At 38.1% G+C, this 12,248-nt stretch overlaps 1 protein-coding gene across 1 annotated transcript; it reads right to left on the bottom strand.

Moving 5' to 3' along the window:
- Window positions 1–1,647: 1,647 nt before the first annotated feature.
- On the bottom strand, window positions 1,648–6,106 carry LOC126075782 (lysozyme C, kidney isozyme). The gene is made up of 4 exons (XM_049883864.1): window positions 5,925–6,106; window positions 4,414–4,578; window positions 2,707–2,785; window positions 1,648–2,207 (listed from the first exon to the last, which is right to left on the bottom strand). The coding sequence occupies exons 1-4, from the start codon at window positions 6,058–6,060 to the stop codon at window positions 2,141–2,143; spliced, it is 447 nt and encodes a 148-aa protein (XP_049739821.1). The 5' UTR covers window positions 6,061–6,106; the 3' UTR covers window positions 1,648–2,140.
- Between the last annotated feature and the right edge of the window lie 6,142 nt (window positions 6,107–12,248).

Here is a 12,248-nt window from a genome sequence, read left to right as displayed (position 1 = left end):
AACTAGAGGATATGTTTCCAAATTGAAAGATCCCACCAAGTACCAGTAGAAAGATGAAAACAGACCTACAACAAGACACATCATTATGAACTTTCAAAGCGTGGGGATAAAGAGATGATTTCACAAACGTCTGGGTCATAAAAATTCATGTTATCAGGAAGGATCAGTGCCTGGAGAAGGACATCATGCTTGGTATAGTTGAGGGTCATCGAAAAAGAGGAAGACCCTCAACGAGATGGACTCACACAGTGGCTACAACAATGGGCTCAAGCATAACAATGATTGTGATGATGGTGCAGGAGCGGGCCGTGTTTCCTTCTGTTGTAGATAGGGTCACTGTGTGTCAAAAACGACTTGCCGAACAGCAACAACAACATCCCTACGTTGACCCATACGTCGTACACCTCAGAGAATCCCTTGTCAGCTTTCTGAGTATGTTCATATCAAGATAGGCCCAGAGCCTGAAGCTGCACCTGTGCTGGGGCCCTCTGCTGCCCACCCCCAACGGATGCTTTACGCACTACATTCACATAGACCTGAAGCTGACGCTTGGAATATCAGGAGCTGTTGTAATGGGATGAAGTGGGCTTAAAACTGTGAAAAGCTTTGCAAGGACAAACATGGAAGAATATACCAAAGAATGGACAAGAGATTCATTCGGTCAACCAACCAGTGTTTATTGAGAATGTCCCTTAGTCAAAAAGCATTATTCTAAGTGTTTGGGATATGTTGTTAGCTGCTGCTGAGTCAGCCCCGACTCATGGCAACCCCATATGTTACACAATAAAAAAAAAAAATAGAACTGCTCAATTGGGTTTTCCTGGCTGTAATCTTTATGAAAGCTGTTCACTAGGTTTTTCTTCCGTGGAGCCACTGAGTGGGTTTGAACTGCCAACCTTTACATGAAAAGTGTACGGTTAACTGTCTGTGCCAGCCAAGCGCGAGTGAACAAACCCAAACCAAACCACTGCCATCGAGTCAATTCCAACTTATAGCGACCCTATAGTGCAGAGTAGAACTGCACCATAGAGTTTCCAAGGAGCGCCTGGTGGATTCAAAATGCCGACCTCTTGGTTAGCAGCTGTAGTACTTAACCACTACTCCACTAAGGTTTCCGCGAGTGAACAGAAAGGTAAAAAAGAAGTTCTGCCCTCCTTCCTATGAGGAGAGTGGTTCAGCATGGTGTGTCAGAGCAGTAAGGAGGGGTCCAGGTGTGTGTGGGTGGCAGCCCAATGAGAGGTATCAGAGCCTGAGTGAGGTGAAGAAAACAGCTATTCTCTCAGTATAATATGAGGCGAGTTGGGGCTCAGCGAAGTGGAGGACTGGGGGGAGGATACTGGGACTTTGGAGAGAGAGGAGAAGAAGTAAAATAGCAATAGTTATTTTAGAGTGGGGACACCAACAGGGAAGGACTGCAGAGAAATAACTAAGATGGCCAGACAAGTTTGAGGGTTCATTTGAGATTTGTAGTGATGAATTTAAAATGAGAACTATCAGGATGCTTGTGTATTTTTCTGCAGCAACATCCAGCAGTTTGGGTGCAAGTGAGGATATAGGAAATGTATTAAGAGTGTGAAAACATTTTTTTTTCAAAATTTTTTTTTCTTCAAAGACTGTAGATAGTCTTACACAAAAACAGACAAGGTGTGAGTTGCGAAGCCTTTAATAACCGTGGTTGCATTTTTTTACAATGCGCATAATTTCTTAGCTGTTGTTCATTAGCATTTCAAAATAGTTGCAAACTCATCTGCCTTCTGGATTTAGTTTTGATGCATGAATCTATAGAAATAAAATTAAAGAATAGCAACAGCTTATCTAATCTTTCCTTATGTTTAGTTCATTTCTACCAGCATTAGTTCTTTTAAGCAAACTGAAAAATGTTGTAGGTGTAATATCAAAGAGTACACATGTTATTAATTACTAAGTCTTAAGAGAAAGGCGATCTTTTGCTCCTAAAATATCAGAGTACACACGTTATTAATTACTAAGTCTTAGGAGAAAGGCAATATTTTGCTCCTGCTTCTGTAAAAAAAAGTTCCTTGTTTGAATGGGAAAGAAAAGTAGTGTGACCTTTCACTTATTTACTACTCCCTTATATGAAAAAGAGGCAAAAGCGAGTTGAAGAACAAAAGCTCTGCAGTTAGACTCCACAGCCTTGAATGTACTGAGTGACATCGTGGTTCTGACAATGGTTTCTCCATGCCACCCTGTGGAGAAAGGTCAAAGAAACCATAAAACGGTTAAAATATCTTCATTGTACATACATACTTCAAATCTTTTGGGGGAACAAAGTATTTTACCAATAAATAAACTATAGGCTATAGATAGAGTGAGGTATTATTTATTAAATGGAGCACTCCATTCCTCCCAAAGCCCCACTAGAGCCTTCCACATCAGCGACTACAAAGTGAATTACACGTTTCCAAAAAATAATTTCAAGATATGACAACCATAGACAGTGTGGAGAATCTTAAAAACTCTTAAAAAAAAAAAAACCCTAAAATAAATTGATGAGGCAGAGAGTAAGATTCTAAATTAGTTAAGGTAGACTGTTTCCTCAAGAACTGAGGTAATACAATGTTCAGCATAAATCTAAAGACACAACTTTTAGTTCTCGGTAGCATACTTTGGCCTTTGAAAACCTGCTCTCAGCGCAAATCCATACCAGGGTAAAATAGTTTACCCCTTTAACGACCGAAAACATACCATGCTCTAATGCCTTGTGGATCACTGACAACCCTTTTCGCACAAGCTACAGCTTGAGTGATATCATCTTGCAGCAAAGCTGAAAAAGAGGCAGTGAGGAATGACAACAGCTTTCATAGAAACCTGATTGTAAGTTTAGGTTTAGTCAACTTTAACTCTACTAGGACGAGGAAGGAATACTAGGAACTTATTTTCCAAGGGTCCATATATCTGTGAATAGGAGGAAAATTTTCTCTTCATTCCATCCCATTTGGCATGAAACAAAGTATTTTGTTTATCATTTACCAAGTTGTTGGGAGTTCTGAAATTCTTAACTAATATGGAAACCCTGGTGGCCATAGTGGTTAAGAGCTACGGCTGCTAACCAAAAGGTCAGGGGTCAATCCACCAGGCATTCCTTAGAAACTTTATAGGGGCATTATAGCCCTAAAGGGTCACTATGAGTCGGAATCATCTTGATGGCAGTGTGTTTGTTTTTAGGTTTTTTATGATCTTAGTCCTGTTTGTACTTGTTGTTGTCGTTAGCTGCCATCTAGGCATTTCCAACTCCCAGAAACCCTATGTACAACGGAATGGAACACTGCCTGGTTCTGCGCCATCCTCACAATCATTGTTATGTTTGAGCCCATTGTTGTAGCCACTGTGTCAATTCATCACCCTGAGGGGTCTTCCTCTTTTTCACTGACCCTCTACTTTACCAAGCATGATGTACTTCTCCAGGGACTGGTCCCTCCTGACAGCATGTCCAAAGTATGTGAGACTAAGTAAGTCTCACCATCCTTGCTTCTAATGAGCATTTTTGCTGTACTTCTTCCAAGTACAGGTGGTGGTGTTTGTGCCAAGCAATGTGAAAAAAAAAAAAACGAAATTGCCTAGTAATTTTTTTATCTAGCAAATCCACTTTTAGGAAATGGACCCAAAGATGTATGTATAAGGCTTTTCATAGTAATTTACAAACGGGAAAAGTGGAAACAACTTAACTATTTCCAATAAGGGATGAATCAATAAATTGTGCAATATTCATGTAATGTAATTCTACACATCCTTTAAAAATGATAATACAGATTTGTGTTTGTTGTCATGGAAATAATTTTGAACCATAAAAAGCAAGTTGTAAAGCAGTATCGGTAATACAATTTCATTTTTGTAAAAACATACATCGCTTACGTGTTTGCATGTGGGTAAATGTGCATGAGATATAGCTTTACATTTGTATACACGATTGACATTTAGTCTTGAAAAGCATACATCAAAAGTTAACAACAGTTATAAATTTCTGAGTAGTAAAATTATCGGTGATTTTGTTTCTTAGTATTATCTAATTTTTAGTCAATGACCACAGATTATTATACACTACAAAATTTTTTTTTAAGTTACATTAACTGCATTTTAAAAGAAGAATATTCTAAGACTAATCTTTATTGGGGATTTAACATTTAAAAAATTGAATAACATTAATTTTGCAATACTTATTATTTTATGCATGAAAGATTCCATACATTACTTTTAATTTTATATGAGCTCAACACAATATTTGTTTCACCCCAAATAAATCCACAAAATAACTTATTAGGAGTATCTAGAATTTGAGATGGAGTTCTTACAGGTCCCTGATGAACCTTTCAAGGTTTTTTTATTTGTACTGAATCTCTAGTAAGTATAACCAGATGGGTCCTGTGCTATCACTTATATGTTATCTCGTCTTACCGTAGCAGGATATGCCACAAGCGTTAACTGCTCTTGGGGTTTTGCCATCATTACACCAGTAGTGGCTATTGATCTGAAAAATCCCGTAATCAGTGCTTTTGTCTCCAGGATTGTAGTTTGTAGCTTGGGTGTTGTAATCACTCTCCCATTTGGTCAAACACACCCCTGAAAAATAATAAGGGAGCAACACCAAATCACTTATATTGTAAGTATAAAGATATATTCGACTTGCAAAGTATTTTAACATTTTAGTGTTAAAGGGCTCCTAAGAAAGTCCTTTTTACACTGCAAATAATTTTGTAATACTAATGAAACAACATAATATACTTTTAAAAATATTAAAGTGGGGGTTTCTTCCATTGCTTTTACCCTTCCCCTATTCCTCAGGCAACATTCAGCCCAGAATGTGTGAGTGGAGTTTTTTAATTCATAGGCGATACAGCAATAAACCAGTTGCCTCCCAGTCGACTGCAATTCACGGTGATCCCACGTGTATCAGAGTAGAACTGTGCTCCGTAGGGTTTTCAATGCCTGATTTTTCCAGAAGTAGATAGCCAGACCTTTTTTCCAAGGCACCTCTGAGTGCACTCAAACCTCTAAGCTTTTGATTAACAGCTGAGTGCATTAATCCCTTGCACCACCAAGGAATTCCTAGACTGATGGAAAAATGCTTTTGATTAGAGAAGATAAGGATTTTCTGACAGACAAAAGTTTATTAAAATCCTTAATGGGGTATTTGAATATAAAGTCAGATTCTGCAAGACAAGAGTGATAGAATAGAAAGGAATATTTTATCCATCAAATCATTCATTTACTTATTTTATTCAAAAATAGTTACTGAGGGGAAATATTTGAATTCAATCTGAAAGGTACAGTACTTACATTGGCAAATATGGACTAAAATACAAAGTAAGTTTTACTCAGGGCACATCTTGAATTGTGTGGAAGAAAATGAAAAATAGCCAATCAACCAGGTGAAGAAGAATTAAAAAAAACATTATTTCATCACTGAGTTTCAGGGATTCTTATGTAGCACAGTTACTAAGGAGAAATACTTTCCTACCGCCCTGGTATTAAGAGTTGAACATAATCTTTTTAACGTTAATGTTAAAAATCCCACGTTGTGACAGGAGAATCTTTAAAACCATACTGCATTACTCTGGGCTCTCCAGAGTCATGTAAGGAGGAATTGGCAGAGATATCCCAGATCCTCAAATGTATCTTTTAGTCAGCCTATTTGTGCCATTGAGTCAGAGGCAACTGGCAAATCCAGTGGAACTGGAGAGCACAAACAGGTTCCATTGTACTTAGAATGGTAGGAATTTTGCCCTCTCTTGCCATTATTCCTGAATCTGGTATCTCTGATTTTAAAGGAACAAATTGGTGTTTTTAACCATTGTAAGTATGCGAATGCCAATGAAATTTTAAAAAGTCTACTCTTTCAGAGCCCCTTCTTGTTCCTCATCCTCCCCTGGGTAACTCTGTGGAAGTATCAAGGACAGCAGACTTACAGTTTGCCAGGCTGATCCCCCTGAAGCCATCCATTCCATACCGTTTCAGAGTTCTGGCCAACTCGCACCTTTCAAAGACCTTGCCCTGGACAGTGCCAGAAAGGAAGAGAAGGCCCAGAATAAGGAGAGCCTTCATGTTGACTGGGAAGTCGGACCACTAGGCTGACCAGGGCAAGCTGGTCCCAGTATTTAACATCTTGTAACTTCCTCCTTCTCCTAGTGGTTTGGGGCTCCACCCTTTGAATTATTTACAAAGCAGGAACTATTTATCTGCTGACATTATAAAGTTTTTTGTTTTCTATGTTTGAAGATACAGATTCTGATGTCCTAAGAAGTACATTGTTTAAACACCAGGCTCAGAAAGAATTGAGAAGTTGCATTGTTCCCAAAATGGAAATGTCCTCCTTTATTATGAATTTGAGCAACTCTAAAGAACAAAAACTAATGAACATTATGCATAGCACAGAGTGAACCATGATCTTTATTTAACATTCATTTCCATGAAATTGTTTCATGTGCATTCACTATTTTGTATTCATCTTTTTCATTTAAAATTATCTTATATGCACTTTTCCACAAATGGACATGAACACATGTGCCTGTCATTTTAGTGATATATAGCTTGATATCCTGTTGCTCAGCCATTTCCCTATTGTAGACATTTTTTGTTACTACTGTAAATTTTTTATGATTATAAACCCAATTTTTTACTGTTATAAATAAGGCTGCTGTGAACAACTTTCCCAACTCCTGTTGTATATATAATTCCTTGCCTCCATTTCCATGTTAGAGCATAAAGGGTTATTATAAAGCACCAAGACTTTAAAAATCAAAGGCACCCAGATAGATATATTCAACTAAGTGCTACCTTTAAAATAATCATCTCAGGATGTGCACATTTTTTTTAATTGTACTTTAGATGATGGTTTACAGAACAAACTAGTTTCTCATTGAACAGTACAAATACTGTTTTATGACGTTAGTTAATGACCCCCTGACATGTCAACACTCTCCTTTCTTGACCTTGGGTTCCCTGTTACCAGCTTTCTTGTTCCCTCCTGCCTTCCTAGTCCTTGCCCCTAGGCTGGTGTGCCCCTTCAGTCTCATTTTGTTTCATTGGCCTGTCCACTCTTTGGCTGAAGGGTAAACCTTAGGAGTGACTTCATTACTGAGCTGAACAGGTGTCCAGGGGCCATACTCTCGGGGTTTCTCCAGTCTCTGTCAGGTCGGCAAGTCTGCTCTTTCTTTTTGAGTCACAATTTTGTTCTACATTTTTCTCCATCTCTGTCCAGGACGCTATATTGTGTGCACATTTTTAAGAACAATGCTGTGTGTATATATATATATTTTAAAAAGCTGCCAGAGTTCCAAAAAACTTTCTTTCTGGACCTGTCTATGAAGACAGATTCTGAGCCACACAAAATGTCATCACTTTGTAGTAACCCTTAATTTTCATTAATGGCAGTCTCTCTCTCTGTTTGTCCTCTGAGATTATTCTCCAGCTTTGTCTCTAAATGACTGGTTGGGGACCTTGTCTAAAAAAATCAGAAATAATTCCATTTTTGAAGCTAGGTCTAATTTTGTTACTTCATAATAAATACAGAGACAGATTTTCAGGACCCAAAGAGACAGTAGCCGGTTTGAAATGTTAGCCTTTAGTCCCCTTTATATTCTCTCCGACTCAATTCTAAAGAACATCTAGTTATTACCCATACTGTCTCAGTCTTTGGCTGGCGAGATTAACTTTTCTTTTTAAATATCTGTATAGTTCTGGACTTCCACTTTCCTGGGATGGGATAAGGAAATATTTGCTTGATACCCCAAACCAAAATGATAGCATGATAATGTAAATACTTAAAGAGATGTTTTGGTCCTTTGACTATCTCCCCTGGGGCAGAAGTAATGAGAAGGGATAATATCCTATTAAAACCCTACTATTTCATTTGAGGTAAGTTTAATGAGCAAGCTATTTAAGAAGAAAATAACAAGTAAGCATACTTATTGGGAACAGATTTTTTTCCCCAGAAATTTTGTATGTATTGCATGTTTATTTGGTGCGATGTATGTATTTTATCCTTTTGGGAAAGGTGTGTATAGATCCCAGATTATTTTATTAGATTATAATACACAATGTTATTGTTGTTAAGAGCCCTCAGGTCAGTTTTGACTCATAGCAACATTATATGCAACAGAACAAAATACTGCCTGGTCCTGCGCCATACTCACAATCGTAGCTATGTTTGAGCCCATTATTGCATGCACTGTGTTGATCCATCCATTGAGGGCCTTTCTCTTTTTCACTGACGCTCTGCCTTACGAAGCATGATGTCCTTCTCCAGGGACTGATCCCTTCTGATAACATGTTCAAAGTAAGTGAGATGAAGTCTTGCCATCCTTACTTTCAAGGAGCACTCTAGCTGTACTTCTTTCAAGATGGACTTGTTGCTTTTTCTGGCAGTCCATGGTATATTCAATATTCTTTGCCAACACCATAATTCAAAGGCATCAATTCTTCTTTGGTCTTCCTTATTCATTGTCCAGCTTTTGCATATATATGAAGCAATTGAAAGTATCATGGCTTGGGTCAGGCACACCTTCTCAAAGTAACATCCTTGCTTTTCTATACTTTAAAGAAGTCTGTTGCAGCAGATTTGCCCAATGCAATATGCCAATAGATTTTCTTTTATTTTATTGTGCTTTAAGTGAAAGTATACAAATCAAGTCAGTCTCTCATACAGAAATTTATATACACCTTGCTGTATACTCCTAATTGCTCTCCCTCTATGAGAGCACACTCCTTCCCTCCATTCTTTCTTTTCGTGTCCATTCCGCTAACTTCTGACCCCCTGTGCCTCTCATCTCCCCTCCGCATAAGAGATGCCAATATAGCCTCAAGTGTCTATTTGATCCAAGAAGCTCATTCTTCACCAGCACCTTTTCCTATCCCATTGTCCAGTCCAATCCCTGTCTGAAGAGTTGGCTTTGGGAATGGTTCCTGTCCTGGGCTAACAGAAGGTCTGGGGGCCATGACCACTGGAGTCCTTCTAGTCTTAATCAGACCGTTAAGTCGGGTCTTTTTATGAGAATTTGGGGTCTGCATCCCACTGCTCTCCTGCTCCCTCAGGGGTTCTCTGCTGTGTTCTCCCCGTCAGGGCAGTCATCGATTGTAGCTGGGCACCATCTAGTTCTTCTGGTCTCAGGATGCTGTAGTCTCTGCTTTATGTGGCCCTTTCTGTCTCTTGGGCTCATAATTACCTTTTGCCCTTGGTGTTCTTCATTCTCCTTTGCTCCAGGTGGGTTGAGACCAACTGATGCATCTTAGATGGCCACTTGCTAGCGTTTAAGACCCCAGACGCCACTCTCCAAAGTGGGATGCAGAATGTTTTTTTAATAGATTTTGTTATGCCAATTGACTTAGATGTCCCCTGAAACCATGGTCCCCAAACCCCTGCCCCTGCTACACTGGCCTTTGAAGCATTCAGTTTATTCAGGAAACTTCTTTGGTTTTGGTTTAGTCCAGTTGTGTTGACCTTGCCTGTATTGTGGGTTGTCTTTCCATTCGCCAAAAGTAGTTCTTATCTACTACCTAATTAGTGAATACCCCTCTCCCTCCTCCCTCCTTCCCTCCCCCCTTTGTCTGATAACCATCAAAGAATATATTCTTCCCTGTTTAAACTATTTCTCGAGTTCTTATAATAGTGGTCTTATACAATATTTGTCCTTTTGCAACTGACTTATTTCACTCAGCATAAGGCCTTACAGATTCCTCCAGGTTATTAAATGTTTCACAGATTCATCACTGGTCTTTATTGATCCACAGTATTCCACTATGTGAATATCCCACAATTTATTTATCCATTCAGCCGTTGATGGGCACCTTGGTTGCTTCCATGTTTTTGCTATTGTAAACAGTGCTTCAATGAACATGGGTGTGCATGTATCTGTTCCTGTAAAGATCTTATTTCTCAAGGACATAGTCCAAGGAGTGGGATTGCTGGATCGTATGGTAGTTCTATTGCTGGCTTTTTAAGGAAGCAACAAATCAATTTTCAAAGTGGTTGTACCATTTTACATTCCCACCATCCCTGCATACCTGGTATGAATCCCACTTGGTCATGGTGAATTCCTTTTTTGATACGCTGTGGAATTCTATTGGCTAGAATTTTGTTGAGGATTTTGGCATCTAAGTTTATGAGGGATATAGGTCTGTAATTTTCTTGTTTTGTGGTGTCTTTAGCTGGCTTTAGTATCAGGGATATGCTGGCTTCATAGAATGAGTTTGGGAGTATTCCGTTCTTTTCTATGCTCTGAAATACCTTTAGTAGTAGTGGTGTTAACTCTTCTCTGAAAGTTTGGTAGAACTCTGCAGTGAAGCCCTCTGGGCCAGGGATTTTTTTTTTTTTTTTAATTGGGAGTTTTTTGATTACCTTTTCAATCTCTTCCTTAGTTATGGGTCTATTTAGTTGTTCTACCTCTGCTTGTGTTAGTTTAGGTAGGTAGTTTGTTTCTAGGTATTCATCCATTTCTTCTAGGTTTTCAAATTTGTTAGAGTACACTTCTTCATAGTAATCTGATATGATTCTTTTAATTTCAGTTGGGTCTGTTGTAATACCACCCATCTCATTTCTTATTCAGGTTATTTGCTTCCTCTCCTGTTTTTCTTTTGTCAGTTTGGCCAATGGTTTATCAATTTTGTTAATTTTTTCAAAGAACCAGCTTTTGGTCTTGTTAATTCTTTCAGTTGTTTTTCTGTTTTCTATTTCATTTAGTTCTGCTGTAATTTTTTATTATTTCCTTTCTTCTGGTGCCTGAGGATTTCTTTTGTTGCTCTCTTTCTCTTTGTTCAAGTTGTAGGGAGAATTCTTTGATTTTGGCCCTTTCTTCTTTTGGTATGTGTGCATTTATTGATATAAATTGACCTCCTCAGAGCACTGCTTTCACTGTGTCCCAAAGGTTCTGTTAGGAAGTGTTTTCCTTCTCATTGGATCCTATGAATTTCTTTATTCCATCCTTAATGTCTTCTATAACCCAGTCTTTTTTCAGCAGGTTATTGTTCAGTTTCCAAGTGTTTGATTTCTTGTCCCTGCTTTTTCTGTCATTCATTTCTACTTTTATGGCCTTATGGTCAGAGAAGATGCTTTGTAATATTCCAGTGTTTTGGATTCTGCTAAGGCTTGCTTTATGACCTAGTATGTGGTCTATTCTAGAGAATGTTCCATGTGCACTAGAAAAGAAAGTACACTTGGCTGCTGTTGGGTGGAGTGTTCTGTATATGTCTAGGGGGTCAAGTTGGTTGATTGTGGGATTTAGATCTTCCATGTCTTTATTGAGCTTCTTTCTGGATGTCCTGTCCTTCACCAAAAGTGGTGTGTTGAACTTTCCTACTATTATTACAGAGCTGTGTATTTCACTTTTCAGTGTTGATGGAGTGTGTTTTATGTATCTTGCAGCCCTGTATCAGGTGCATAAATATTTAATATGGTTATATCCTCTTGGTATATTGTTCCTTTAATCATTATATAGTGTCCTTCCTTACCCTTTATGATGGATTTAACTTTAAAGCCTATTTTGTGAGAAATTAGTATTGCTACTCCTGCTCATTTTTGATTGTTGTTTGCTTGATATATTTTTTTTCCATCCTTTGAGTTTTAGTTTGTCTGTGTCTCTAAGTCTAAAGTGTGTGTCTTGTAGGCAGCATATAGACGGATCGTGTTTTTTAATCCCTTCTGCCACTCTCTGTCTTTTCATTGGTGCATTTAGTCCATTTACATTCCACGTAATTATGGATAGGTATGAATTTAGTGCAATCATTTTGATGTCTTTTTGTGTGTTGTTGACAGTTTCTTATTCCCACTTTATTATTTTGCTGAGTAGTTTATCTTACTATATTCTCTTTTCCTCATGTTTATTTGTTGTTGATTTTGTTTCTGCTGAGTTTCTATTTTTTCTTGTATTTTATTTTGATGTGTAGAATAGTTTGTCTCCTTTGTGGTTACCTTAATATTTACCCCTATTTTTCTAACTTTAAACCTAAATTTTATTTCTTTGTATTGCCTTGTCTTCCTCTCCATATGAAAGATCTATGACTACATTTCTTAACCCCTCTTTCTTGTTTTAATGTTGTCTTCTTTTACATAATAACATTGCTGTTTCCGTGTTTTGAGTGTTTATTTATCTTGATTTATTTTTGTGATTTCCCTGTCTCGGTTGACATCTGATTGCTCTGTCCAGTGTTCTAGTCTTGGGTTGATACCTGATATTATTGATTTCCTAACCAAAGAAACCCCTTTAGTATTTCTCGTAGTTTTTGTTTGGTTTTTACGA

The sequence above is a fragment of the Elephas maximus genome, chromosome 4 (genome assembly GCF_024166365.1).
Source record: "Elephas maximus indicus isolate mEleMax1 chromosome 4, mEleMax1 primary haplotype, whole genome shotgun sequence".
NCBI classification, from domain to species: Eukaryota; Metazoa; Chordata; class Mammalia; order Proboscidea; family Elephantidae; genus Elephas; species Elephas maximus.
Note: the sequence above shows the minus strand (reverse complement) of the source record. Positions and strands in the feature narration are given on the sequence as shown.

Coding starts and splice junctions, on each gene's coding strand:
- LOC126075782 (XM_049883864.1), bottom strand. CDS start 6,060: ATGAAGGCTCTCCTTATTCTGGGCCTTCTCTTCCTTTCTGGCACTGTC. Junction 2,786..4,413: donor TTGTGGCATATCCTGCTACG/GTAAGACGAGAT, acceptor CCTCTTTTTCAG/CTTTGCTGCAAGATGATATC. Junction 2,208..2,706: donor CCACAAGGCATTAGAGCATG/GTATGTTTTCGG, acceptor CTTTCTCCACAG/GGTGGCATGGAGAAACCATT.